The 27,995-nt window shown below is 41.2% G+C and overlaps 1 protein-coding gene across 12 annotated transcripts in view; it reads left to right on the forward strand.

Moving 5' to 3' along the window:
- The window catches only part of RAPGEF2 (Rap guanine nucleotide exchange factor 2), a 336,977-nt gene that overhangs the window by 189,161 nt on the left and 119,821 nt on the right, over positions 1-27,995 (forward strand). For 10 of the 12 annotated variants that reach the window (XM_040332432.1, XM_040332519.1, XM_040332527.1 and 7 more), the window contains 3 exons: positions 17,828-17,903; positions 21,114-21,281; positions 26,180-26,197. In XM_040332432.1, the coding sequence (XP_040188366.1) occupies positions 17,828-17,903; positions 21,114-21,281; positions 26,180-26,197 (262 nt within the window). The remainder of the gene's footprint in view (positions 1-17,827; positions 17,904-21,113; positions 21,282-26,179; positions 26,198-27,995) is intronic. The other 2 variants (XM_040332450.1, XM_040332504.1) reach the window with 1 other exon arrangement.

Here is a 27,995-nt window from a genome sequence, read left to right on the forward strand (position 1 = left end):
ACGCCGATGGTTCTTCCTGGCCTGCGCATCACTAAGTAGTGGCGCACAAATGGAAAATGATTACCTTTTTAAAATTAAGGAACGGCAGCCCCCATGTTGTCTATCCTTCGATTATGGGTGAATTAAAGATTATTCCGGATATGTTCCTGCTGTACCATGTACTTGTGTGAGAAAGTCTCCTGTTCTCTTTGTGTTGTTTCCTTTGTGAGAAATCCCTGGTGTTCATGCCAGTCCCTCTGCTTTCTGGTTAAAATCTGACCTCACTAAGCAGGAAAACACATGGTGGGGTCAGTTCTCTCGCTATGCTGGGAACTTGGCCTGCTCTCCTCCAATGATCAGAGTTGTCCTGACACCCCCCGCTGCACAGCCATTCACTGGGGAGCTCAGTGTGCTGCCTCTTTTCCCACCAGCTCTTATACAGAACAAAAAGAATGCGATCACTTATAATAAAAAAGGGAAAAGGGTATTTATAATTTTTATATCTATACAAAATGTTTTCCCTTTTATTTCTATTTTAAACTAAATGGGTTGTTTTACAAGGTGATGATCGTTTACAATCACTTTAGGGCTCGGTTCACATTGGTGCGATGCGGGAACCCTGCGAATCCACTGCGGGTTCCCACATAGCACCTGACTCGCAGGCAGTTCAAACTGCCTTATGCGAAGGCAGGAATCGGATCACATGGGGGTGAACACCCATGCAAATCTGATTCTGGTGCGGACCAAAAAAAGGGTCCCACACAAGTTTGGTCCAAATGCAATGCAAATTTAGTATGGCTGAGTTTGCATCGCACATGCATCTTGCACAGCAGTGCAATTCAAATCACATGCGATGTCTGACATTGCGTCAATGTGAACCCCGCCTAAATCTACACTTAATATCTGTTTTAGATTAAGTGTGACAGTGTAAAGGCCTGTCTCAGGTTTTTATTGCGGTCCATTCCCTAATCAGAACAAGCGGCCTCTTTGTCCTGGTGGTGACCGAGGTTATGCAGATAGCGGTGGTGCGTCAATACGTGGTGCTGCTTCCTGGAACTTGACCGGACCTTTTCTTTTCAGAAAGATATGTATAGAGAGAGTTTTATTTTAAAGAATTAATGGGTCTTTAAGGCTGTCAATTGACTTGTGCAGTTGCGCATGGCTTAGAAATGGATTTTCTTTACATGTCAGAGATCTCCCTTGTAGAAAACGGCACTCTGCACCTAAAAGGTTTCTTTTTATGAATGTGTGTCTGTGCTGATCTGTTATAGAAATATGAGAGCTTGTGTAACCGGAACCTAATAGGATGCTGAGAGATGACATACATATGGTTTTATTTTTAGCAGAGAGCAAGTAGTTAATTTTTTTCCTGTTGTAGACCTATTTGTCAAGCTTTCTGCAAAAACCAAATATCTCATTCAGAATCCCTTTCAAACAGTCTCCACACACCCTGTTTAAATTATGAAAGTTCATTTGAGGATATTCTTAGTAGATACTACAGTAACCCATCCATCTCTGCACGCAATAAAGATGGGGGGCTTTTATATTACCTTGGCATGTTTTTCCTGTGTAATCTGGGTTCAATTATCAGATATCAAATCAATCAATGAATGATGCCCGGAAGTTACATTTTTTAAAGTTTTTGCTAGAGCAGGCAAGGATATTTGGCTTGTGTCTGTATCCTGACTGGTGTCAAGGGACATTACGTGAGGTGACATCTCTGGAATGAGGACATGGACGTCTTCCCTCAATGGGAAGGTTAGAACTCTTATCACGTTTTTATTGCTGTCTGTTTCTTCCTGTTCAGTAATCCTTGTTCCTTGATGTCTTTGTGCTAATGTCACAGAGACAGGAAGTGAGGGAAAGTCTCTAATTGGATCACAGATGACACTACAAATCTGACAGTAGAGTAAGCTCTTTCCAGTAAAAGAAGATGGGCTTTGGGCTTAAGCCTCGTACCCACAATGAGAATATAAGACAAATGATTGTCCATACAGTGGAACCTCTGTTTAAGAGTAACTTGGTTTGAGAGCGTTTTGATTTGCGAGCAACTTTTTTTTTTTTTTTAATTCTGACTCGGTTTGCGAGTGTTGACTCGCAAGACGAGCAGAATTCAAGCTAAATAGCCGAGCAGAGCCGAAAATAGGCCTGCAGTACCTCATTTGGCCTGAGGTACGGGGCGCAGGAGCCGAGAAAAACCAAACATTGGCCTGCAGTACCTCATTTGGCCTGAGGTCCGGGGGCGCAGGAAATGAGCCGAAGTGTCCTCTGGCCTTTTCGGCCGAGGTTCAACTGTATTTTTTTGCATGCTAGTCTCATTGAAAATGAACAGGTTACTAAAGTTATGAAAATTCTCGTATAATTTCTGTGTTTTGCTTTTGGATCTTCTTGAAAGCTGTGTACTAACGATCCGATTATCGTATTTTCGTTTGATTTTCTGATTGTTTGTACTAGACATTAGAGTTCGTGCAGGGTAAAATTATGTTTTAAAGTAAGCAATCGGAGTAGGGCTTGGCGATTTTTGGCAAAAAAAATAATCTGCGATTTAAAAATAAAAATAAAAAAATTGATTCACGATTCGAATCGAGTTTTTTTTTTCCTGATGGACACCGTGCCGGCAGTGGTTTTTAGGCGAGGCCTCGGCCTAGTCCGCCGTGATCCTGGGAAATGGCCACAGACTAGGCCGATGCCGCGCGCTCGCCTAAAAAATCCTGCTCGCCGAGATCCTGGGAAAAGGCCGAAGCTTCGGCCTAGTCTGTGGCGTCCGGCCTTTTCCCAGGATCGCGGCTAGCTACGGGTAGGATTTTTTTTAGGTTGAGGCTGCGGCTTCGGCCTAGTCCGCGGTGCGCCGGTCCTATTAAAAAATTAATAGAAAATAGATTCGGTCAAAATCTGAATCGATTTGCCCTTGCAACTCGATTCAGATTTTAAATCGATTTTTTTCTCGAGCCCTAAATCAGTCACACGAAGTGCTGGAGGTCATGCCGCCATTCTCTGCATGTTTGAAAGCGGCATTTGTTTTTATACCGGTTGGTTTTTATACTGAATATTTTTATTGTATGCTTGGAAATATTAAACTACTACACTATGAGCAAATATATTGTTTTTGGTTGTTGACTCCATGCTGATAACGCTACTAGGGGCACTGTCATCTGGTGGAGTGGAATAGAGCAATCTGGTCCTGCCATCTGTGGAGCGAGAGTGGTGACGCTGGATGCCATTTACACAAAGAGCTTATTGCTATTCTAGTAATAGATAGCATATCCCTCTGTTGAGTGTGTATTTCTACCATTGGTGACTATGGATGTTTCCAAGCTTTGGATAAAGGCTAAAGTGTAGCATTTTTATATGTTTTACACCTATAATAATATGAACTGTTTACTTTTGTTGTGCTGACAAACTTCAATTTATAGTAGAATTTTGTGTTTTATTATTTTAACGCTGCATTTTTGTTATTTGGTTATTGGTGTACTATATATCTACTGTACACTTATTGCACGTGGCTGTTTAAATTTTATGCGCTGACTTTATTTTACTATTTTTACTTTGTTTATTGTATCAGAGTCGGACACTTATTATTGGCAATATTTTTTTTTGTTTTTTTTTACATGAACAGCATTATGCTGTATTTTTTAGTAATGGGTATAAAAACATGTCCCTCGTAATCCTAGATCGTATGTTAATTAGAAGAATTATTTTTTTATTACTATTCTAACAATATCGCACCATTCCATGTTTTTTTTCCACGTTACAGGCCTGTAGGTAGATAGAGAATGGCTGCATTTGTGATATTGGCCATCAGTATGACTTTTCACACAATTTATTGTGTTGGGTGAAATGGTGTTAGGATGGTTAGATATTGCCTGCAGCTCTACATGTTGAAAGAAGCTCAAATAATTGGGGTCTTTTTTTTCTGCTGACAGGTCAGATACTTGCCCTCTGATCTTTGCAGTTTAGGCTTTGACGTCTCCGCTTTTCTCTTGTCTTTAAAGCTGAACTCCAGACAAACCTCTAAATACACATTGGCATATAAGAGAGCTATTTTATATGCCAAAGGATTTGCATTTCTGTCTTCAGTTGTGAGATTTACACAGGCCTCTGACACATATCACAGCCAGACGGATGACACCACGTTCTCAGTTACACTGCTGATACCACCCTGCCCCCAATTTGCTGACATGGAAGAAGCAGCAGTAGACTGATGAGGTAATCCTTCTGCTCACTCTGCTCTCATTTTTTTCCCCAGAATATTTGCACGCAGCTTACCTGATTGGCTAACAGACATCTTTCCCAGTTGTATTTAAAAATTAAGTTAATGACTGTCTAATGAATGCAAAGCTGCATTACAGCAGACCTTCACCCTAAATTACTTTTAGTTTTGCCCTTCCTCCTCCCCTTTCTTCTCTCAGATTTGGATAATGCATGTACTTTTATTTTTTTAATTCAATGGATTTTTGGAGCTGCAAAGCAGCACTTTCCTACTACTTGTGTAGTCGTGAAGGATGTTCATATTTCCTCTCCCGGATTCTGTACATGCACAGATGTGCCACAGGGCTTAGTGTCCCGGCAGATCTCCTGGATACTATGCATGTGCAGATATGCCACAGGGCTTAGTGTCCCGGCAGATCTCCTGGATACTATGCATGTGCAGATATGCCACAGGGCTTAGTGTCCCGGCAGATCTCCTGGATACTATGCATGTGCAGATATGCCACAGGGCTTAGTGTCCCGGCAGATCTCCTGGACACTATGCATGTGCAGATATGCCACAGGGCTTAGTGTCCCGGCAGATCTCCTGGATACTATGCATGTGCAGATATGCCACAGGGCTTAGTGTCCCGGCAGATCTCCTGGACACTATGCATGTGCAGATATGCCACAGGGCTTAGTGTCCCGGCAGATCTCCTGGATACTATGCATGTGCAGATGTGCCACAGGGCTTAGTGTCCCGGCAGATCTCCTGGATACTATGCATGTGCAGATGTGCCACAGGGCTTAGTGTCCCGGCAGATCTCCTGGATACTATGCATGTGCAGATATGCCACAGGGCTTAGTGTCCCGGCAGATCTCCTGGATACTATGCATGTGCAGATATGCCACAGGGCTTAGTGTCCCGGCAGATCTCCTGGATACTATGCATGTGCAGATATGCCACAGGGCTTGGTGTCCTGGCAGACCTCCCGGCAGACAAACTGAAGAGCTTGGGAGGAGCTGCTGTACTAACGATCCAATGTTAGTACATCAATCTCCCCCCGTTGAGCTATTGTGTTCTGACAGGGGTATGGTTCCCCCGCCAGACCGCTCTGAGCCATTGCCACTGGTCATGCCGATTTGGCAGACTTTTTTTGGATATGCCCCTTCGTCAGAAACCGGACTGACTGCCGTACACACAGGCCGAATGTCAGCCGGTTTCTACAGCCGATACCACCCAATATTGGGCATGTGTTTACAGGGCTTATGTTTTTGCTGTGTATGGGATCACAGGAGGCTGATACCAATAGAAATATTGATACTTATATGTTAGTTACATTTAAAGCCCAACTCTGGGCGGGCACAACATAAAAATAAATACTTTTGACATGGGCCACTCCACACCACTGCAAAGTTTAAATTCTTATGTGCAGGGGGCTGTAGAAAAGGCTGTTATTACCTTTTACATTGCTTGAGGAGTGTACCCCCCCCCCCCCCCCGACAGCCTCCTCCATTAGCTGCTCTTCTCCATGGTCCCAGGCTCGCCCCCACCCCTTACAATATAGGGTTGATGGCCCTGTATTTTATGTGAGGGATCACTCCCAGCCTGGACCTTGGAGAAGATGACGGCATCGGAGTGGAGAGTATATTGCAAACGTATTTTTGTTGGTGTTTGGCTTTAAAAACATTTTTTTTTTAAGTATATCCTGTTAATTTGTGTGTTTGACTGAAATTTCGGTGTAAAGTGTTAGAGATTGATTTACTGAATGTACTGCTTGACTCCCTACAGAAGTTGTATGATGCCCAATGTAAAGCCAAGACAATTGTTCTTTGTATTGTAAACTTTAATAAAAATGATTGCATCTAAAGTGTTTGAGATCTATGTGAGCTGACAATTATTACAGATGAATTTAACATTTTAGTAAGACAACCTAAATGAGCAAATGATTAGTAATTGCGATCTTTTAAAAAGCTCATCAATATAGTATACAGGCAGTGCATTGTGCCTTTTGTTCATTCTGGCATTTTCTGTCACTGCACAGAGAATCTCTTCTCGAGAGAGACGCTACTCAGGAATAAACACAAAGAGAAGACAATAATAGCTGCACTAATCCTGAATTTGGAAATAAAGTAAATAATCTCTCCTGATTCCTTTTCCCATCCTTGGTTGGTCTTTGATAATTACAATTATTATCCGCTAATTCAAGGATAAGATGAGCTGAGTAATGCTGTGTGTTTTTTGTTTCCCTTTGATTTTGGATTTATGATAGGAGGGGTTTGTAATGTTTTCTATTACAGCTTTCTAGTTTAGCCTTCGCTGAGAGAACACGTGTTATGCAGGGAGGTCTAATCTCCAATCATGGCCTCTTGAGGCCCATTTACTAGATTTGATGCTCCTGTCTCTGTACTGCATCCTGCATGGCTAACACTGCCCCGCACATATCCTCTTTGGCAGTCACACATCTCCTGTCCACTTTTTTCCTTCAATTTTTTTAATCATAAGTTGATAACTTGGCTAGAAGTTTAGCTACATGCTTAAGCACTCCAATATCCAATGTCACATATTAAAGACAACATTGTCTAAATAAAATTGTACATTCTTTGGCAATAAAAACAGATTTAAAATACATATTTTGGACACTTGGTGCCTTTTAGGTAGTTTCACTTGAAAATACCCAGCGTTTACGTGTACATTGACTGTCCATAGTCAGCCCAATGCAGCACCTTAAACTCTTCAATTCTGCATCAGTTGCACACTTTGGGAAACCAGATAATGTGTCAATGACCTGCTGCACTGCTGTGGAGTAGGGATGAGCTCCGGCGTGTTTGCACACTCCACGTGCAGAGCCCGCCAGGAAGTCTGCAGGGCGCTGTGCTAACCACAGGCAGTGAGACATTTCCCAATCTCTGCAGCTGAGCATCGGGACAATGTCTCCCTGCCTGTGATTAGCGCAGTGCCGTGCAGACTTCCTGGCGGTCTCTGTGCGCGGACTGTGCAAACACGCCGGAGCTCATCCCTACTGTGGAGTTTTCAGTGGAGCCTAGGAGGACATTATCCTGCTAACTGGTGTGGCTAATTGGCCATGCACACAAAATGTATTTTTATACAGGATTGCTATAGCGCCAACAGTTTGCACAGAGCTTTACATAATAAGGGGGGGACAGTACAATTACAATACAGAAGGAATAGAGGGGGGCCTTTCTCATGGAGCTTACAATCTAAATGGAGGGGGAGATGGTACAAAAGGTAATAGATGCAGGGGATGATCTGGTGGAGGTTACTCAAGTACAGCTTTTTAAGGGGCAATGGGGTAGCCTGCCCTGAATAAATGAGTTTTCAAGGATCGCCTAAAGGCAGCCAGGGTAGAAGCTGACCACACATATTGGGGTAGGGAGTTCCAGAGGATGGGAGAGGTTCTGGAAAAGTAATGGAGATGGGCTTGGGAGGAGGTAACAAGGGAGTTAGAGAGCAAGACACCCTGGAAAGAGTGTAGAGGACGATTAGGGCGATCTCTGAAAATAAGATTGGTGATGTAGCTGGGGGCGAGGTTGTGGATGACCTTGTACGTTTTGGTTAGTATTTTGAAGTTTATACATTGGGCTAGTGGAAGCCAGTGAAGAGATTGGCAGAGATCGGTTAGTAAGGTGTATAAGCCCGGCAGCAGCATTCATAATAGACTGAAGATAATAACATTTGTTTATCACATTGAAATGCAGTGAAGAGGAATTATTTGGTCATTGTTTACATGCTGATTTTATCTTGCTACCTGCTGCATCACCTGGTCATTTCTGACTCTGTTTGACCTCTGGTTGCCTTGCTGGAATGTTTGCGCAGCGATCTGTCTGACTGAGGCAATGAAATCTGCCAAAGTTAACTTCTGTAGCATCACAGAAGCATTTTAATTCCCTGCAAAGTTTTCCAAGTCCTGTCAGACCCAGGAGAAGCTCCACTTGAAAGGGTTGTGGAGGCATTAGAAAAGCTGAAAGTGTGTATTGATGAAGGAAGCACCATAGCTTTTGTCAGAATGGGGTCAAGGAGAATGCGCTTTGCTAAAAAAGCTGCTCTCATGCATTTTTTAATGGAATTATAGCTCAACAGTTCTGTCTGTAAAAATGAAGATGTAGATTTTAACAAATTTAAGAGAAACGCTATATAAATAAGAAAAAGCTGACGTCCACTTTACTTATCTTTGGGATAATTAGGGGGAGGATGTAAGCTGCAGCTAAAAAGAGGGTTCTTGACAGACGCTAATATCTATTCAAATGGTTCTATACCAGGGCTCAAGTCCTGCGGGAACGCGTGGGAATGGAGTTCCTGCACTTTTTCACAGCAGGAACTCGGTTCCCTTTGTAGGACAAGAGCAGCCGAGCCAATCCTTCGCTAATCGGCGATGCCCAGCTCGAGTCACTGTCAGGGGCAGACGAACCTTAGTAATCCTTTGTTACTGGCTGCTTCCTGTATATGGATTCATTGGGTAGTGCGCGGGTATTCCGTCACTTCCTCAATGCCGCAATGTCTCCTGGGAGCTTTTGTCATTGTTCCCAGGAGACATTGCGGAGGTCTGCCATGAGTTATCACAGGATTTAGAAAGAACTTCTTTCTAAAGCGGCCAGTAACAAAAAGGATTACTAAGGTACAGTGGATCGAAAAGAAAAAAAAACATGCGGTTTAGTAATTATGCATATGAGCATATCATTTTTTTTTTTTTTTGGTGGGGGAGTGGATCTTGGGTGGGAGTTCCCACACTTTTTCCCCCAGGACTTGACCCCTGTTCTATACCATTGCGTCATTTGTAAAAACTCAAAGGATCTCCGTTTTTTATCACAGCAAACAATTCATTCCCTTATTTGATTTGTAAACCCTTGGGCTGGTCCTTTCATATCCAATTCAGGATTAGATCTTGAATCCACTCCTATTTTTTTTTTTTTTAAACATGTAAAACGGAATTGTATTAACAGATCTTCATTTTTGTTGGTTGCAACAGTGACACTTGGATTTCCCATATGTAAGCAGTCTGTGTAACATGGAAGCAACATACCTAGTTGTGGGTTTTAGCTTTGGATAGAAGTGGTCGCTGCAGTTACAGATTTCCTGCTCCTATTCTATGGATTAGATCACAACATGTCGTCGTTCAGGGTGGGGCTGAACCTTTGTTTACTGCAGGCCTGTGGGAGACACCGTGGCTACATAATAGGAGTTTGTGCCATGTAAAATGTCAATTTTGTTAGGGATTCTCTTTATCATTCATTGCTCATTAGAACTTGGGGCAAATCATTTTGTGTCTGCCCCCTCTGTCCCTCTGTTGACCTTAAACGTACCTTGAGGATTCTGAGGCCACATGGAAAAAGGTGTTCTGATCAGATGAAATAAGAGCCTCTGAGATGAAGTAAATAGATACTACAATGAAAGGTGCCATCATCCTTGAATTTTAGATATAGAATAACTGGATCCAAGGTCCCCGAACCAAAGAGCCAAGAAAGAAAGAAAGGGGGGTCAATAGGACTATTGCAGTACAGATACAAAAATAAGAATAAAGGTATAAGTTTAAAACACAAGATACATTTTATTAAAACCTGAAACAAGACAAAAATACAAAATTAAAATGGTGATAACCGTATACAACACCACTATAGAGGACCCCAAGAGGGGAACAACACGATGGGTTGGAGGTTATACTGGTCTCAACTAGTTTCGCAGTATACACTGCTTCATCAGGAGCACATCTAGAAATGATTAAGCAATCAGTCAATAATTCAATTAATCACAAAACAACAATGTATAAAAAGGGGGGGGGGGAACACTGGGCTAAGCCCCTTAATGATCAGATGAGACTAAAATTGAATTATTTGGCCTAAACACCAAACGATATGTCTGGCGGAAATCCAGTGCAGCTCACCATCCCAAAAAACACCATTCCTAAAGTAAAGCATTTGAGGTGGTAATATCCTGTTATTGGGGATGTTTCTCTGCAGCAGGGACTTGAGCACTTGTCAGGATAGAAGGAAGAATGGGTGGGGCAAAATACCATCAAATTCTTAAGGAAAATCTGCTGCCCTCTGCCAGAAAGTTGTCAATTGGAAGGAGGTTTACCTTGCAACATGACAATGACCCAAAGCACGCAGCAAAAATGACCACATAGTGGTTGAAGGGATACAAAGGTATATGTCCTTGCATGGCCTAGTCAGAGCCCAGACTTAAACCCCATTGAAAATCTGTGGAATGACTTGAAGACTGCAGTCCACAAACAGCCGCCAACTGTATTTTCAAAAAAAATACTGAAATCGGGATGATCCTTTTTCCATTGATTTCCATTGATTCTGTATTTTATTTTTTTTCTGACATGGTGGTGGTGTTTTGTTCACTTGGATGCCATGTGTTGCACTGAGTAAATACAGCTGGATAAAGCAAAAGCTGTGTCTGTCTTCATTTTAGGCTGCAAAGCAACAAAATGTGATAATTTTAAAGGGGGGTAATTATTTTATTTACCCGCTCTAAAGACCTTCACAACCTTATTGTTGCAAAACCTACTGATGCCATTTGGTTACGGAAGGATTTCTAAACTTCTGAATGTTCCAGTGAGCACTGTTGGGGCCATTATCTGGAAGTGGAACGCACATAATTTCATGAAAAAACAGCCATGACCAGGTGCTCCTTGCAATATTTCTGTCAGAAGAGTGAAAAGAATTATCAGACGAGTTGTCCAAGGGCAACTTGTGGAGAGCTTCAGAAAGACCTGCGATTAGCAGGTACAATTGTTTCAAAGAAAACAATAAGTCATGCACTCAACCACCATGGCCTGTATGCACGCTCACCACGCAAGACTCCATTGCTGAAGAAAAAGCATATTGAAGCTCATTTAAAGTTTGCGGCAAAACATTTAGACAAGCCTGTGAAATACTGTGAGAAGATAGTCTGGTCAAAATTTAACTCTTTGGAGGCCATAATACACATCATGTTTGGAGGTCAGTTTGTACTGCACATCACCCCATAAACACCCCCATACCAACAATAAATATTGGAGGTGGGAACATAATGGTGTGGGGCTGTTTTTCAGCATACGTTACTGGGAAAACTCATTGAAGAAAGGATGAATGGAAAAACGTACCAAGATATTCTTGATAAAAAACCTGCTGCCATCTACCAGGACGATGAAGATGAAACCAGTGTGGATATTTCAGCAAGACAATGATCCCAAACACAAAGACTAAATTGGTTTCATGGAAAGAAAATAAATCTGCTAGAATGGCCCAGCCAATCGCCTGACTTTAATCCAATAGAAAAATCTGTGGAAAGTTCATAGAAGAATCCCACGGAACCTTCAAGATTTGAAGTCTGTGTGGAAGAAAGGGCTAAAATCACACCTGAGCAATACATGCCACGAGTTTCTCTATACAGGAGGCATCTTCAAGCTGTCATTGCCAACAAATAATTTTGTACAAAGTATTACATTTCAATTAGCGTGTTCAGTACTTTTTCCCTGTGTCATTCCATTTTATTACACATGACTTCACTTCTGAACTTATTTGTTTTGGTTTCTTTGTATGGATTTCATGGGTTGTTACCGATCTGTGGTGTAAATTTCATGTCAATGGCACCTTTAGAAATACATTTACCTAGAAAAATTATGACGTGTTCAATGCTTATTTTACCCGCTGTGTGTGTATATACATACTGCATGAGCCACTAGATAAATTACTTTAAGAAAAGGTATTGGGGTAGGTTAAGTTTTTAAGTGCTGTAACTATTATTGTTCCTGTGTCTTGCTGTGTGGACAGCACTGACCTAATTTATCATGCTAAATATGTTTTTCATCCAGTAATCAGCTTTCCCTGCTTATCTGGGGCTGTTTTGTGTCCAGCATATTGGGTGAGCCACGGTATATCACATTTGTATGTTACTGTGTGCTTTTAATCACACTTTGTTGATTAGATGAGCCATTTGTTTTAATAACGCTAAATTTAGTTCATTGCTTTAAGTGGCATAACCTATGAGAGTCATCAATCAGTGTTAAAGCAGAGGTCTATTCTTAGAAGACTGGTGTTTTTATCAGTCCGTATGATGTACCTGAGTGTGGGGGTGTACATGCTAGACACGGAGAGGCCTGCCTGTGCCACAGACACCGTCTAACAACTGTTAATAGTGATTAAGGTTTAGGTGATCACTCTTGTGGGTTTATTGATCAGAACTAAAACACAGCAAAAGCACAATGCTCCTAGTGACCTGGCATGCACGGCCTTGGTGATCAACACTCGTGGATTAGTGTGGACAGAAGTTAGACGGGAAAGTTTAAAGAGGAAGTAAACCCTCTCTTAAAAAAAAAAGAAAACCTGCAAGACAAAGGCATAGCATACTAGCTCATTATGAATTACTTACCTGCGAACAAAGCCCCCGCAGTGGTCCTCGGACACCTCCTCCGTCGCTGCCATGATACCCGGAGTGACTTCCGGGTATCGCTGCTCCGGCGCTGTGACTGTGGCTGTGCCGGAGCAGCGATGAAGTCACTCCCGCGCATGCGCCGTAGACATCGGTGCCGTCTTTCTTGGAAATAGCTCCTTAACCATGTAGGTTAAGGAGATATTTCTTGCACCTACAGGTAAGCCTTAATCTAGGCGTACCTGTAGGTCAAAGTGGTCTGTAAGGGTTTACAACCACTTTAAAATACATTCATAACTTTTTACTTTTTCATTTTGGTCGTTACTGCCTTACTCTGGTCACTTTAGATGTCTAGCATAAGAATAGTTGGAAGCTTTACATACTGCACAGGAGTCATAAGATTCATTGCGACTCAAATAATGTGCAACATCTATACAGTATTGTCCCAAAGGTAGCAAAAGTTTTGAGCACAATACTGTGGTAAATGCTTCAAATGATAAGCGTATAGTGGGGAAAGAGTAGGTGCTTGGCAAAAAAACTTAAAGGGATTGTAAAGGTTCGCTTTCTATCTGTTATAAAAAAAAGTCATACTTGCCTCCTCTGTGCGATCCTCCTCTTCTGGGGACCCTCAGCGGCGCTCCTGGCTCCTTCTCTTCTCGAGTACCCTCACTGAGAGCTGCATTCCATTGGGGCACTCGTGCAGGCGTGCTCCCGTGTCCTTCTGCTGTATCCATTGACACAGACAGCAGGACTCGGCCCCTCCCCCCTACTCCTGTGTCACTGGATAAGATTGACAGCAGCGGGGGGCCAATGGCTCCTGCTCTATGCAATGAAGAGCCGAGACAGTGGCTGGAGCGGCTGTGCACGTCTTTGTCGCTGGAACGATCGTGTTTAGGTAAGTAAAAGGGGGCTCTGGGGGGCAGCTGTGCTACAGAAGGTTTTTCACCTTCATGTAAAGAATGCATTAAGGTGAAAAACTCGGGGATTTATAACCCCTTTAACAAAATGCATGTAGTTATGACCTTTCACCCAATGGTCCAGTTGCAAATATGGTCTATTTTCCAGCAGATAAAAAAATATTGGCACCAAAAACGTATAAATGATATTACACATTAAGGCTTATTCGCATTTTGTTTTTCTTTAACCACCCAGGAGGTATGATTATGTCAGATTTTTTAATCTTAAAGCGGTACATTGTTTTGCATAGAAATTTGGCGTTTTATATTGTAGGCCTGTAATTCTTAGTAATAACTCACTTAAATCTGACTAAACAAGAGTCTAGTAGACATCCCGGGTATGATAAAGTTTGAAACGCAAAAGCATAAATTATAATATATCATAATAATAAAATACATTTCCCCTCAAATCACTATCACTTAATCCTGCAAGTGTTCTAATTTACTGTCTCTGTTTTCTAGCTGGTCTAAAACCACTTTTGATGTAAAGGGACACTTTTTGGTTGCTATGGACAATGTCAGTTTTCCAGGCAGAAAGAACATTATATATATATATATATATATATATATATAATGTAAAACTGCATGCAGGACACTGGACAACGCACTGGGTACAAAAGGGAGGCGAAATTATTTCATACAGTAATATAATCTGTAAGATTACAGTGTACTGTATGTGTTGTGTTTTTTGTACTTTTTGAATTTTCTGCCGGCCCCCCCCCCCCCCCCATGCATTGAGCTGCTCGCAGGGAATGGAGAACAGCACACAGAGCATCAGGCGCAGGACATTGCAGGATTCTGGTGACAAGGTAAGTAATCGGGACCACGATTCTGCAATGCAATCCCGAGTGTGGCTCAGGGTTACCGCTAATGGTACTGAAATTTAACTCCGAGCCACACTCTGGAATACCGCCAGGAGGGTTAAAGGTGATATATTTTCAGTATACCTCTTAGGCCTGCTTCACACATATGCAGTTTGCTTTTGATCTGTTTCTGCAGTGCTTTTTGCGTCGTGTTTTTGCACATGCGTCTTGCATTTTTTATGCTTTTTTTGGCCTATTTGTTGTTTGGCAGATTATAAAAAATGCAGAATGTGTCATAAACGCACTATATGCTTTTGTGCAGCATCTCCATTCAAATCTTTTAATAAAAAAATGCACGGTTTTGCATTGAAAAAAAAAAGAATAAGCCATGTAATATTGCATATAAAAACACTGCTATTGAAGGCGGTGAATGCCCTTGAAGTGCATTGGATGCTGTTTAAGGTGTGGTAAGCGTGCCAAAGTTTGGCCTCTGTTTTACTTGTCAAGGTTAGATTTCTTTAGGTTCTAATGGCAGATTTGGTCTTTCTTCCAGTTGCATAAGCCACATTGTTTCCTCTGTTATATGAGTAACTATGTTTGGTCTCCTTTTTAACGAAAAAAAAGTAGCCATTGTTAATTATACAACGGGTGTTTCTTTTTAGGATAGACAGTTGAAGCTGACATTATTAAGTAAGGCAGTACGAGAAACACATTGCTGAATAACTGAAGTTGTCCCAATAGAGCACAAAGCAGCCCACAAACACAATGTTTGCAGAGATGTGGAATAAATAACCACTAGGGAGAGATCCTGGTAATCCAGATAGAACATAAAATTAGAAAAATTTGTAACAGCAGGTTTATAAAAGCAAATTCTATGGTGTTTTTTTTAGAAGGCTGGTGGATTGGTGCTTCATGTGATTTTACTTTCACAAGAACCAATGGTATGTGTGACCCCTGTAATTATATAAATATATAAAAATATAAATATATATTAGTGCCTTTATGGTTCTTCAGGGGTCCCCTGGCAAATGCCCAAAAAGTGCCCAATTTATGTAGACTAAGCCCGCCTTTTAGTTGCACAAAGCCACAAATTTTCTTTGCGTACTATTACAATCTTCCAGCCACTGGTGTCTTAACAACCAGTAGCGTCATCGGTTAGGAAGAAGAATGTTGGGCATCTCCACAGCGTCCTTGTTTGCCCCCTCCCCCTCTTCATTGGGTCACATTAGCTGAGTAAAACATTGGCAAACTAGTCAGTACCAGTGTACAAAGGTGTAATTGTTTTGGAAGAATAAACCACCTCTATAATATTGGGTGCCCTATGTGTGGGGATGTTGCTGTGAGATGTAAAGCCATTAGTTTTGTTTTTTGACATTTTAGAATGGGGGGGGGGGGGGCTCAAGATTGTACATCATTTTAAGGAGTGCCTTGACTTAAAAAAGATTGAGAATTTTTTTATTCAATAAACAACTTGTCAATAAACAACTTGGGGAGTGGGGGGGGTGGAAGATTGAGAAACACGGCTCTAGTTCCTCGTAGAATTCTTCATAGTGTTCTGATGTTTCCTCATTACAGCTGGTCCACTTTTTGAACTGCATTTGGCTTATGTTAAATGGGAAACGATACATCACCTAAAACCGCCCTATGTAACGGAGATTAACAAAGACTGGTCTGTGTGACATATATGGTTACTTCCATAGATACAATGGGGAAATTAGTGTAGACATGAAAGGATAGAAGTGTGGTTTTTGCAGATGAAAATAAAGGGAAAAATGAAAATTGAACTTCCAGGCTGCAATATTTCAAATGTTTGTTTTTGGGTTTAGATGCACTTTGTTTCCTGTCCAGTAAAAAGCATGCATGGGTTCCAGGGGTGTATACTGTGCTGACAATAGTATAACTTGTCCTTTCAAATAAATAATTTTGGTTGGTTGTGGTCAACTTCAAGCCATATACACAAATATGAAAGGGGATGATTTGTGTGCAACAGCCACCGAGCACCTACCGTATATACTCAAGTATAAGCCAAGTTTTTCAGCCTTTTTTTAGGGCTGAAAATACACCCCTCTGCTTATACTCAAGTCAGTGTACCTGAAGGGCTGTCCGCGTCCATTGTTTAAAAGTCGCAGCTTCCCCCTGGTCTCTTCCGTGATGGGCGTTTCCCAGCAGACACCGTGTTCAGTGTTCCGCCTATCACAAACGTTCTCTTGTCCGAGGATGAAAAGACGTTCATGATTGGCGGAACACTGAACACGGTGTTTGCTGGGAAATGGAGTCCGAGGATATGAAGTCCGTGATAGGCTGCTGGGAAACACCTATCGCGGAACGGGACCAGGAGGAGACCGCAACTTTTAAATAATGATTGGATGCCCGCAGCCTGTCAAGAATTTCAGGTACACTGACTCGGGCACAGTGAGGTTGGGCACAGGTTGCAATGGGCACAGTGAGGAGTGCAAATGGGCACAGTGAGGTTGGGCACAGTGAGGTGTGCGAAAGGGGACAGTAAGGCATGCAAATGGGCATTGTTGACCCTCTTTTCCGCTTACAGTAGCTGCTGCATTCTCACCCTCAGCTTATACTCGAGTCAATACGTTTTCCCATTTTTTGGGGGTAAAATTGGGTACCTCGGCTTATACTCGGGATTGGCCTTTTACTTTAGTATATAATTTATCTTCATCCCTGAAATATTGACCCAAAGGGCTTAATACAGACCCATCCACTCAAAACGTTTACTCAGTGCTGAAGTATATTGGAAGGACCTTCCATGCAGCTTCCAGTCTGTGTTCCCTCTGCAGGATAGTATTTGGAAGCCAGGCAGAATGTGTCCTTGAGGCATGCATTCGCCAAGGATAGATTAGTCCAAATCTAAAATAGGACTTGTAGCTTCCAGTATCCCAAAAACAGTGTCATGCTGACCTTACACAACTACCACAGTTGCCACATTACTCCTATCAGTGACATGTGTGTTTCTTTCTTTTAAAGCAACCCCCTAATCTGAAGTGCTGATCAGGAAGGCTTCATGAAACATCTGTGGAAGTGGCTTCATCATGTTTGTGACTTTGGGTTTCATTATTTTAATTTCTTCCTTTTATTTATTTTAAGAAAAGAGTTTAGCACGTCCAAAAGCTTTTATCTAGGTTGGTGTCAAACAGCATTCCGTTTTCCATTTATTCCATCTTTATGTATAGGTCTTTAGATTTGGAGGAGCCTGTGTGTAAAAAAACATCTGTCAAAAGTTTTCTCTGGGAATAATTTGCGCAGGCACCATGAGGCTTGTCCAGCAATGGTCGGGAGCATGTGAACAGGAATCATAACTGCAGTCATGGTTTATCTATCTGGAGACCTCGCAGTTCCAAGAAGCATTTTCTCACGGAACGTACTGCACATGTACTGTTAGGCTATATTTATTACTGATCTGTGTGCCCTTAATTGTCCAGAATTAGACTGCACGCATTTTAACATTCCTGCAGAAATGATTTTTTTTACTCCTAATCAATGTTTTCTTTTGTTTGGTGTTTCTACAGCTTTGGCAAACGATCTGCAGGAAGCTTCAGGCGTGGCTGTGAATGCATTGTGTTGGAACCTTCCGAAATGATTGTGGTAAGTCCTCTTTGTACTCTTATCATATTCTGCTCACTGTGCTGCTGATCAGTTGCAGACATGCCTAGTTCCTCGCTCCAGTCCTACTCATCTTCCCTGCATTACCTAATGGAGATGGGTGTGTTCTGCATCCCTCTGTGAGAATATTGGCATTCCAGAAGGAGTAATCAGACCACTTCCTTCCTGAGGGCAAAACATGCACAGTGCCCCTTGTTTCACTCTGTGGAAGCAAAATGCCCTCATTTCTGAATCCACATTAACTCTTTCAGCAAAACTAGAACTTGTATGCTTTCCTTTCTGAATGAAATAGTTTCATTTATTTGTCTTACCTGTGGAATATGTACAATGTGATGAAGCATTTTTATCATTTACTTGACTTTGTAACAAGCGCTGCCGTCACTCATTCTCCTTGCTCGGTGACTTTTCTTGGTGTGTGCTCCGTGGGTAAGAGGGGGATATTCTAGCAAGCTGTATCAAATGCTCTTCGGTACTATACAGCCTAAATATGGGTAATGGAAATCTAGACATGTGTCTTAGGCTGCCCATACATGTTATAATCTGTCCATACAACTATTTTTTTTTTTTTTACAGTAAACTTTATGTTTACTATATCATTTAACTTAATATTTAGTTTTACTATATGTTATGATGTCCTACCTAAACGAACCAGTCCGTTTTCTATCTAATATATATATAAAAAAAAAACTCTGCTTACTGTGAACTTTTTCAGAAGTTTAGAAGAAAAGAGTTGCATATTAAAAGTAAATTAAGGCTTCGTTCACGCTAGAGCGATTTCAGGTGCGTCTTGAGCATGGTTGAGATCCAGTCACATCAATGTGGCTGCAATGCGATTTTGCAATGGTCCTGTTACTACTTTGGAAAACGTGGAAGGGGTCCTTTTCCCCATGTTGATGAGAACAAGGGCCTTTTCCCCACAACCCTGGCCCGGTGGTTGGAGGGGTCTGTGGGAAGAGGCTCCAGATACGAAACCCCTCTCCCAATGTGAATAAATATGGAATACATTGTACCCCTACTCGTTCACAAAAAAAAAATCAGCAGTAAATAAAGCACAGACAGTTTTTAAGAAGTTTTTTATGCTTTGGCACACCTGCGGGCTTGCCCCCAAGCTGGGTGGCTTGGCTCTGCCTCTCCATCAGCTCTGTGTGATTCCATTGCACAGAGTACATAAGTATGGACACTTTTTTTTTTTTTTTTACTTTTTACAACACCTATAAGGTAAAAAGCATCTAGCCTTTAGATCCACTTTAAGGACCGCCTAACGACGATATACGTTAGCATAATGGCACCGCTCGGCACAATCACATACCTTTACGTGATTGTATAAAGCCCAGTGGCGGGTCGGGTGCGCTCTCCAGCGACCCGGTCTGAAGCTCCGTGACCTCGGCCGTGGGACTCGCGGACCCGATCGCCGATACAGTCCTGCGATCAGTCCCCGGAGCTGAAGAACGGGGAGAGCCGCGTGTAAACATGGCTTCCCCGTTCTTCACAGTGGCGCTGTCATCGATTGTGTGTTCCCTAATATAGGGACGCACAATCAATGATGTCAGACCTACAGCCACACCCCCCTACAGTTGTAAACACACTTTAGGGAACACATAACCCCTTCAGCGCCCCCTTGTGGTTAACTCCAAAACTGCAACTGTCATTTTCACAATAAAGAATGCATTTTAAATGCATTTTTGCTGTGAAAATGACAATGGTCCCAAAAATATGTCAAAATTGTCTGAAGTGTCCGCCATAATGTCGCAGTCATGAAAAAAATCGCTGATCGCAGCCATTAGTAGTAAAAAAAAAAAAAAATAATAAAAATGCAATAAAACTATCTCCTATTTTGTAAACGCTATAAATTTTGCGCAAACCAATCGATAAACGCTTATTGCGATTTTTTTTTTACCAAAAATAAGTAGAAGAATACGTATCGGCCTAAACTGAGGACGTTTTTTTTTAAATATGTTTTTGGGGGATATTTATTTTAGCAAAAAGTAACAAATGTATTTTTTTTCGAAATTGTCGCTATATTTTTGTTTATAGCGCAAAAAATAAAAACCGCAGAGGTTATCAAATACCACCAAAAGAAAGCTCTATTTGTGGGAAAAAAAGGACGCCAATTTTATTTGGGAGCCACGTCGCACGACCGCGCAATTGTCAGTTAAAGCGACAGTGCTGAAACGCAAAAAGGGGCCTGGTCTTTTACCTGCATTTTGGTCCGGGTCTTAAGTGGTTAAGACATCATTACATTTATGTTTTGTATATGTAAGCAGTAGAAGAACAGGAATATGACTTGATATCCACCTCTTGCGTCATTGTACAGCAGGGGGTGAATTTGAGGGGAAGAAGCAGTACAGGAACCAGAGTGACAGAGATGAGCTCCTCACTGTGTTGCTTCTTTCACTGTTCACTGACAAGCTGAAGCGACTCTCTGGGTTCAGAGAAAGTTGGTTAAATGATGCTGGCTACCAGAATAAAAAAAAAAAAGTGCTGCAAGTTTTTTTGTCTCGAGTTCTGTTTTTTGCTTGTTTACTCAAATATGTTAAAACATTTTTTGGTCCGATCAGTTGCTATGTATTAGGCCTCATGCTTATAGGTGCAGGTTTATCTTCTGCACATGGGAGACGCGGCTGCAATGTACAATCGCCCATATTAATAGATGGCTGTACGCAGTTATAGGTCATATTTATGTACACTCCCCTGGATGCACATAATCCATGTTCAGGGATTTACATTTGTGCACAACCTAAATACATCATATACACGTGTACGCCTTCCATTGCTATAGGTGGTTGTACGCTGCAGCCATGTTTCCTCAGGCACGGAAATATGCCTGCCGCATGAGGTTTTAAAGTACCTTATTGCTTTCTGCATAGTTTACTCAGTAAGCTTTATAGCCTGTCATTTGTGTTGGCCTCTAACATGGAAACGGCTTTGATTATTTGGCTGGCTTGTGGTTAAAAGATTAGGTTCTGCCATTTGCAGGTATCGACTAATGCAGGTCACTTAAAAGTTTCACAGACCGGTCTGACCAGTTTGTAGTTTCCTAGGTAACAAATGTTCTGAACTGATTGGTGGTTTCAGCGTGGGAGCGACTAGTACTATAACGTTAATGGCACTCTTGCATTTTTCCTTTTGCATGTTCAGTTTTACTGATGACTAGTTTAGAGCTTTTTATGTGAATATGTTTGCCTTCCTTAGGTGGACTATATGGATGAAAATGAAGAGTATTTTCAGAGACAAGCATCTCACCGACAGTCTCGACGGAGGTTCAGAAAGATCAACCAGAAAGGAGAGAGACAGACCATCATCGATACTGTGGATCCTTATCCTGTTGGAAAACCTCCGCTGCCAAGAGGCTACCACACAGTGAGTAACTTTTATACTTTACCGTATTTCTGGTTATTCAGACGGCTGCAAACCCCTGATTTCTGCTGTAAAGTGGCAGTCGAGTGCACTGTGTGCAGCACAATTGAAATATCTGGAACATTAGTAAATCAAGGACAATTTGCTTTCATTCTGCTGGAATGATTAGCAGAAGAGATGGGTCTCAAGAGCACCATTAATCCCATGACCCTTGATGCAGAGCTAGGAAATGTTGAAATTCTATTAAGGTGCTGGAAGGAATTAGCCTAGATCTGGAGAGCCTGTGTTTTTGTATGCGTGGTTACATCTGTCTAGACTTGTACCTCTCTCCTACAAGGCAAACTTTGCCCTTTGTTACCCTTTAAGCCAGCATTACAACATGCTGCATTATCTGCTGTGCTGGAGCAGAGATCCTCTTTCTGAATCTCTGTCTTTGGAGCGCCTGAGTGCAGGCTGGGGAAAAAGCTTTGGCATAGGAACACACACCCCGATCGCACACATTGTTCTGCCTGGTCATTTCAGGCACAGTTTATTTACAGCAAGGCGTGACTTTATTTCAAAAGTGAGTAAAAAAGAAATAAAAAATCCCCTATTTAAGAAGGGAATTTTTTTTTGGCGCGTTTCTCTGCATCACATTTAAGACAGCCCATTAAATACAGGGTTAGTACTAAACATCGCTGTATGTGCATGGTTTATCATTTGGGTGAACTACTAGACTTGTGCAATTTGTTTCATTCCAAATTTGTTTTTCAACAAAAAATAAATAAAAAATAATCCAGAAATATTCAAATTAACTTTTAAATTTCGAAAATCCAGAAATTCGTAAATTTGAAAATTCAAAAAATCTGAAAATAAGTGCGAAAATCAGGAAATGAGAAAACCCGAAAATCTGAAATAACGAACTAATAAGCGCATCAAGGCACGTGTGTAAGACTGCGCTGTGTTTTATAAGCATTTTAATAAATAAAAAATAAAATAAAAAAATAACTATTACATTATAAGTATTGGAATTTCCTTTCAAAATTGTCTGTTAGTGAACGTCACAAATTTATCCAAAGTTACGAATTATCCGAAATAACAAATGCTGCATCTAAACGAATGGAACGTTACAAATTAATAATAATAAATAATAATGATGAAAACTTTTTATTTATTATTATATATTCATTTGGATGCGGCATTCATTATTTCGGAAAATTCGTAACTTCAGATAAATTTGTTACGTTCACTAACAGACAAGTTTGAAAGGAAATTCCAATACTGTACCTATAATTTAATAGTTGTTGGTTATTTTGGATTTTCGTGCTTTCGAATTTTCTTATTTTTGGATTTTCGAATTTCAGAATTTTTTCGAAATAGCGAATTTCGATCATAGAAAATGACCCGGGGGGAAAAAAAAAACTAAAAAAAACAAAAACAAATGTAACGAAAACTAACATGTTTTTTGCTAGTGCACTTGTCTAAGAACTACCCAATTTTAAAATTGCTTGGCACCAGTAGCTATTGTGAGTTTTAATGCCTATTTGGGAGATTTTCCTTCTATTGGGCTTGTGAAGTATCTAAACAACAGGAGGAGCACTTGTATGAAGCAATGTGTTAAAGAATAATTCTTAGAATGGCATTTTTTTTTTAAACATAGTTACAACTTGGTCCAACTTGAGACCAATGTAAACTATGTAACTATGCGTATACCATACTTGTGTGATCCCTGTAGAAGCTAGAAATCCCTCAAGTACACACTGCTACAACAGTGATTTTTTTTTTTCTTACAGGGATTTATATAGTGCTAACAGTTGTGTGTGTGTGTGTGTGTGTATGTATGTATGTGTGTATATATATATATATATATATATATATATATATATATATATATATATACAAACAAACGCACTATATTGCCAAAAATTTTGGGGCGCCTGCCTTTACACACACATGAACTTTAATGGCATCCCAGTCTCAGTCCGTAGGGTTTAATATTGCGTTTGGCCCACCCTTTGCAGCTATAACCGCTTCAACTCTTCTGTGAAGTCTGTCCACAAAGTTTAGGAGTGTGTATATGGGAATGTTTTTGACCATTCTTCCAGAAGCGCATTTATGAGGTCAGTCACTGATGTTAGATGAGAAGCCTGGCTCTGAGTCTCCGCTCAAATTCATCCCAAAAGTGTTCTGTTAGGTTGAGATCAGGACTCTGTGCAGGCCCGTCAAGTTTCTCCACCCCAAACTCGTTATCCATGTCTTTATGGATCTTGTTTTGTGCACTGGTCCAAACTATTTGGTGGAAGGGGGATTATGGTGTGGGGTTGTTTTATCAGGGGTTGGGCTTGGCCTCTTATTACTTAAGGTGTCAGCTTAAGACATTTTGGACAATTTCATGCTCCCAGCTTTGTGGGAACAGCTTGAAGATGGCCCCTTCCTGTTTCAACATGACTGCACACCAGTGCACAAAGCAAGGCCCATAAAGACATGGATGAGAGAGTTTGGGGTGGAGGAACTTGATTGGCCTGCACAGAGTTCTGACCTTAATCTGATAGAACACCTTTGGTATAAATCACAGTGCAGACTGCAAGCCAGGCCTTCTCATCCAACATCAGTGCCTGACCTCACAAATGCGCTTCTGGAAGAATGGTTAAATATTCCCATAGACACACTCCTAAACCTTGTGGACAGCCTTCCCAGAAGAGTTGAAGCTGTTATAGCTGTAGAGGGTGGGCCAACTCAATATTGAACCCTACGGACTAAGACTGGGATTCCATTAAAGTTCATGTGCGTGTAAAGGCAGGCAGCCCATTACTTTTGACAATATAGTGTGTATATTGTACATTCACATCAGGCCCTGCCCATGTTTTTTTTTTTGCAAAATCAAGTTCGATATGTTTACTGTCTTGTACAGAGAAATACAGCTTGTATGTAGTGGTTACAGAGGCACTCAATATTTTCCTCTAGTTTTATTGATTCATTGTTGATATTTAAATGGATCGACCTTCCCATCTCTAATTTGTCCATTTGCAAGCTGATGTGGCTGCTCAATGAGTAACCATATCTTTGCTAGGCTTGGCGATAACTTTGTATAGCTAGATGAGAAGTTGGAAATATGTGGTCATTAGCCTGAGTACCTATGCAAGTCAGTTTGACTAATACTGTTAATTGTGGTGCTTGTATGCAGTGAAAACTAAATAGAAGCAACATAGAAACCTTTAAGAGTGATGCCAGAAAAAGACCACGTGGTCCATCAAATCTGTCTCTGATTTTATTGGGTTTTTTTTTGGTGAGGATTGGGGGCTGGACCACAGGGAAAAGAAAAACACACTGTAATCACCTAGGTCACTTGTTACTTTTGTATATGATGAGCTTTTCAAAGGCTCTGGCTGCCTTTTATGGTGTAATCAGATTCTTGCCAGTGTAGTTTTATACAGAATAAAGTAAGCTCACTAGAAGTTGCTGGACTATAACATTGACAACTGCAATGCTTTTTCCCCTTATCAATGTATTATATTGACATCTGTTTTATATATAAATATATATTTGGACAGCATATAGGTACATTTTAGGCATTGTAATTTCTTACTATCCAATGTTTCTGAGATTAAGAGCCATACCTTCTTCATAGGGGAGAGAGAATGGTCCCTATACTGTGCATATGCCACATGCAAATATTACAGAAAAGTGGTTAAAGTGGTTGTTCAGCCACTCTAACTTGTATACACCATTAGCACTGCCTCCTATTGTAGTATCCCCCTCTCTGTGGGTGATTTATAAAAATAAATGCTGCAAATACCTAATTTCACTGCTGAGTTTGCGATCACATGACTGGCCAGCTTTCTGCTTTCCTCCTCTGAGAGATGCAGCGGGCGGGGCTGAGATATCCCTGCTGATGTCAATCTGGAGGGGAGGAGGAGAGAGCTGGCTGGTCATGTGATCGCAATCTCGGCTCTTAAATGAGGTATTTGCAGCATTTAAAAATCATTCACAGAGAGAGACACTGCAATAGGAGGCAGTGCTGATGGTGTATACTGGTTAGTGTTATGAGAGCAGCAGGAGGGGGGAGGGGTGGCTCACACACAGACAGGCAGAGAGGGGAGGACACAGGAGCAGAGGGGAGGGGGAGGACACAGGAGCAGAGGAGAGGGGAGAGGACACAGGAGCAGAGGGGAGGGGGGAGGACACAGGAGCACAGTGTAGAGCAGATAGTAGGCTGCTGATATCGGAGGCATGTAAACTGACCACAGTGTCTGGTTTCTACAGCCATGATACACCGTGGTCAGAGGGGTGGGGAGAAACTGGCAGGATCATCCAGGTTTTTTAGGTGTTACAGGGGACCAAATTACACAGGATAAGCATTGTGTCAAATAAGGAGCAGGATCCAATTGTATTTTTCTTAGACAGAGGACCTCTCACCACCCATCAGTTTCCGTTAAGGATTTGTCCATGTGTGGTCATCCATACAAACTTTCATTTACTTATGAAAATAATGCTGCTGTGCAAATATATTGATAAAAACGGCATAAACAAATGTAATAATTCATGCTGATAAAAAGGAGGATAGATTAAATGGAAAATTTCTCGGTAGAACTTTTCCTAAATACTATCCTTCCTTTTCTTGTTGTGCATTGAGTGACCATAGTTGAACTCTGTGAGAATCTGTAAGGCTGCTCTAGAAAGCGCTAAAATGGCATGACGGCTGGTAGAATTCGCCAGGCTCTCAGGATTGTGCTTGAATGGTTTCATGGCTCTCCAGATATTTAAATGAGGAAGGGCTGATTGGGGAGCCATACAAAGGTTCTCATTATCATATGCCCTTCTCCTCGCAATCTTCATACTGACGGAATATTTATTAGCATGTCTTGGTAATCTCCATCTTTTCCTTTCCTCTCCTATGGCATTCATTTCATTTTGGCTCACAGGAATGCACTAAGCCTCAGGTATTTTGACTGTTACATGTCTTGTCATGCAGTTCACTGCTTTCCACCTATTTCTGCCCTTCCTCCAGTCTTGTTGCATTATGAATGTTTGTGTTCTGTGCCTGCTTGCTTTTGATTCATTGCAGCAATTTTGTGGTTCATTTGCGAGATTATGAGTACTTCTGAATTGTGATTTTATTGTAAATCTATCTTTCTTCTGGGTCATGAAGTTTGTCATCTGTCCCTGGTTTAAAGTGTTGCTCATTTAAAGTGTATTTCTATGTTTGCAGCCAAATTGGGGATAACTTTATATTTGTGACACGTTCCTATATACAAAAAAAATCTGCTGAAACCGGCTAGGGATTAAAAAAAAAAAAGTCCTACAATCTGTCCCCTAATTGCACAAGCTATTTTCAACAATTTCAAGCTGTTTGGTCCAAATCTGCTTTAATGAAAGATGAGAAATATATTTTTAAAGATGAACCTCGACACAATGTAAGTATGCATTTCTCCAACCGGATGGACAGGTGGGGAAGCTGGATCGCTGTGGTACTTGGATTTACTATAATGGTAGCTGCACTCTTCCAAGTCCTGCTCAGAGCCACTTCCCCTCTGCACACTGATCACAGTGGGTTTCATTCTCTGCATTGCTACCATTCATATAAAACCTTGTATTTGTTTCCATGAATGCAAGGTGTTTTCTGATTGGACAAGGAAGGGTGGTAATGTTACAATCATCACCTTGTCCAATCAGAAAACCCCTTGTATTTATTGAAAAAAATGAAACTCATCGTAAGAATGGCAGCAGAGACCCCTGTGTCCAGGAGGACTCGGAGGATCACAGCCATCACTGTAGAAGTGCCGACTCGTACAATGATTCCCAGCGATCCATCCGGTATGATATATGGGGACAGTATATGCATATATACTTTGTGCAATGAGCAGAACTCCCGGAGTTCAACTTTAAATATATATTATATACGCTGTGTGAATGGGAACACATGAAAAACAAATAGTGCGGGGGGTTAAAATTTGACTGCAAAAGTATAAACACACTTTTAAGGGGATGCAAAGGTTTGTTTTTTATTTTCTAAATAGGTTCCTTTAAGCTAGTGCATTGTTGGTTCACTTACCTTTTCCTTCAATTTCCTTTCTAAATGTTTAGTTTGTCTGAATTTCTCACTTCCTGTTCCTCCTCAGTAAGCTTTTTTGGCTGACTAACCCCCAGCCAGAATGGCTCAGATGATGGGGGCAAGCGTACTGAGGAGAAACAGGAAGTGAGAAATTTAGACAAAAATAAATTTAGAAGGGAAATAGAAGGAAAAGGTAAGTGAACCAACAATGCACTAGCTTAAAGGAACCAATTTAGAAAATAAAAAACAAACATTTACAACCCCTTTAATGGCTTACAGGTGAATCAGCCTCAGACATGCTGTAAAGTGACCAGTTGTAAAATGTTCTCGCATCTAATGTTTCCAACCTTTACACATTTGACTCCTAAACCCGATTAGTGTAAAATATTTGGTTTTGTTATGATTTTTTTAGTATAGATGAAGACTTTATTTATTGCATGTCTGTGCTGGTTCTCCTGCTAGCTCCAGGTATAGCGTATATTCTGCTGGCAGCATGTATGTACCTGTGCTGGGCTATAGTGCTATTGTAGAAAGGCTCTGGGGCGTGTCTGTATTTACTTTTTGTTTTGCTGCTGTGTGGTTCATTGCGCTAGTGTCTGCGCAATTGTATTTAAATAACACATTCATATTGGATTCATGGACAAAGGTATCTACAGGATTGGTAATTAAAAGTACATTTTAAAATA

This window comes from Rana temporaria, chromosome 1 (genome assembly GCF_905171775.1).
Source record: "Rana temporaria chromosome 1, aRanTem1.1, whole genome shotgun sequence".
In the NCBI taxonomy this organism is placed as follows: domain Eukaryota; kingdom Metazoa; phylum Chordata; class Amphibia; order Anura; family Ranidae; genus Rana; species Rana temporaria.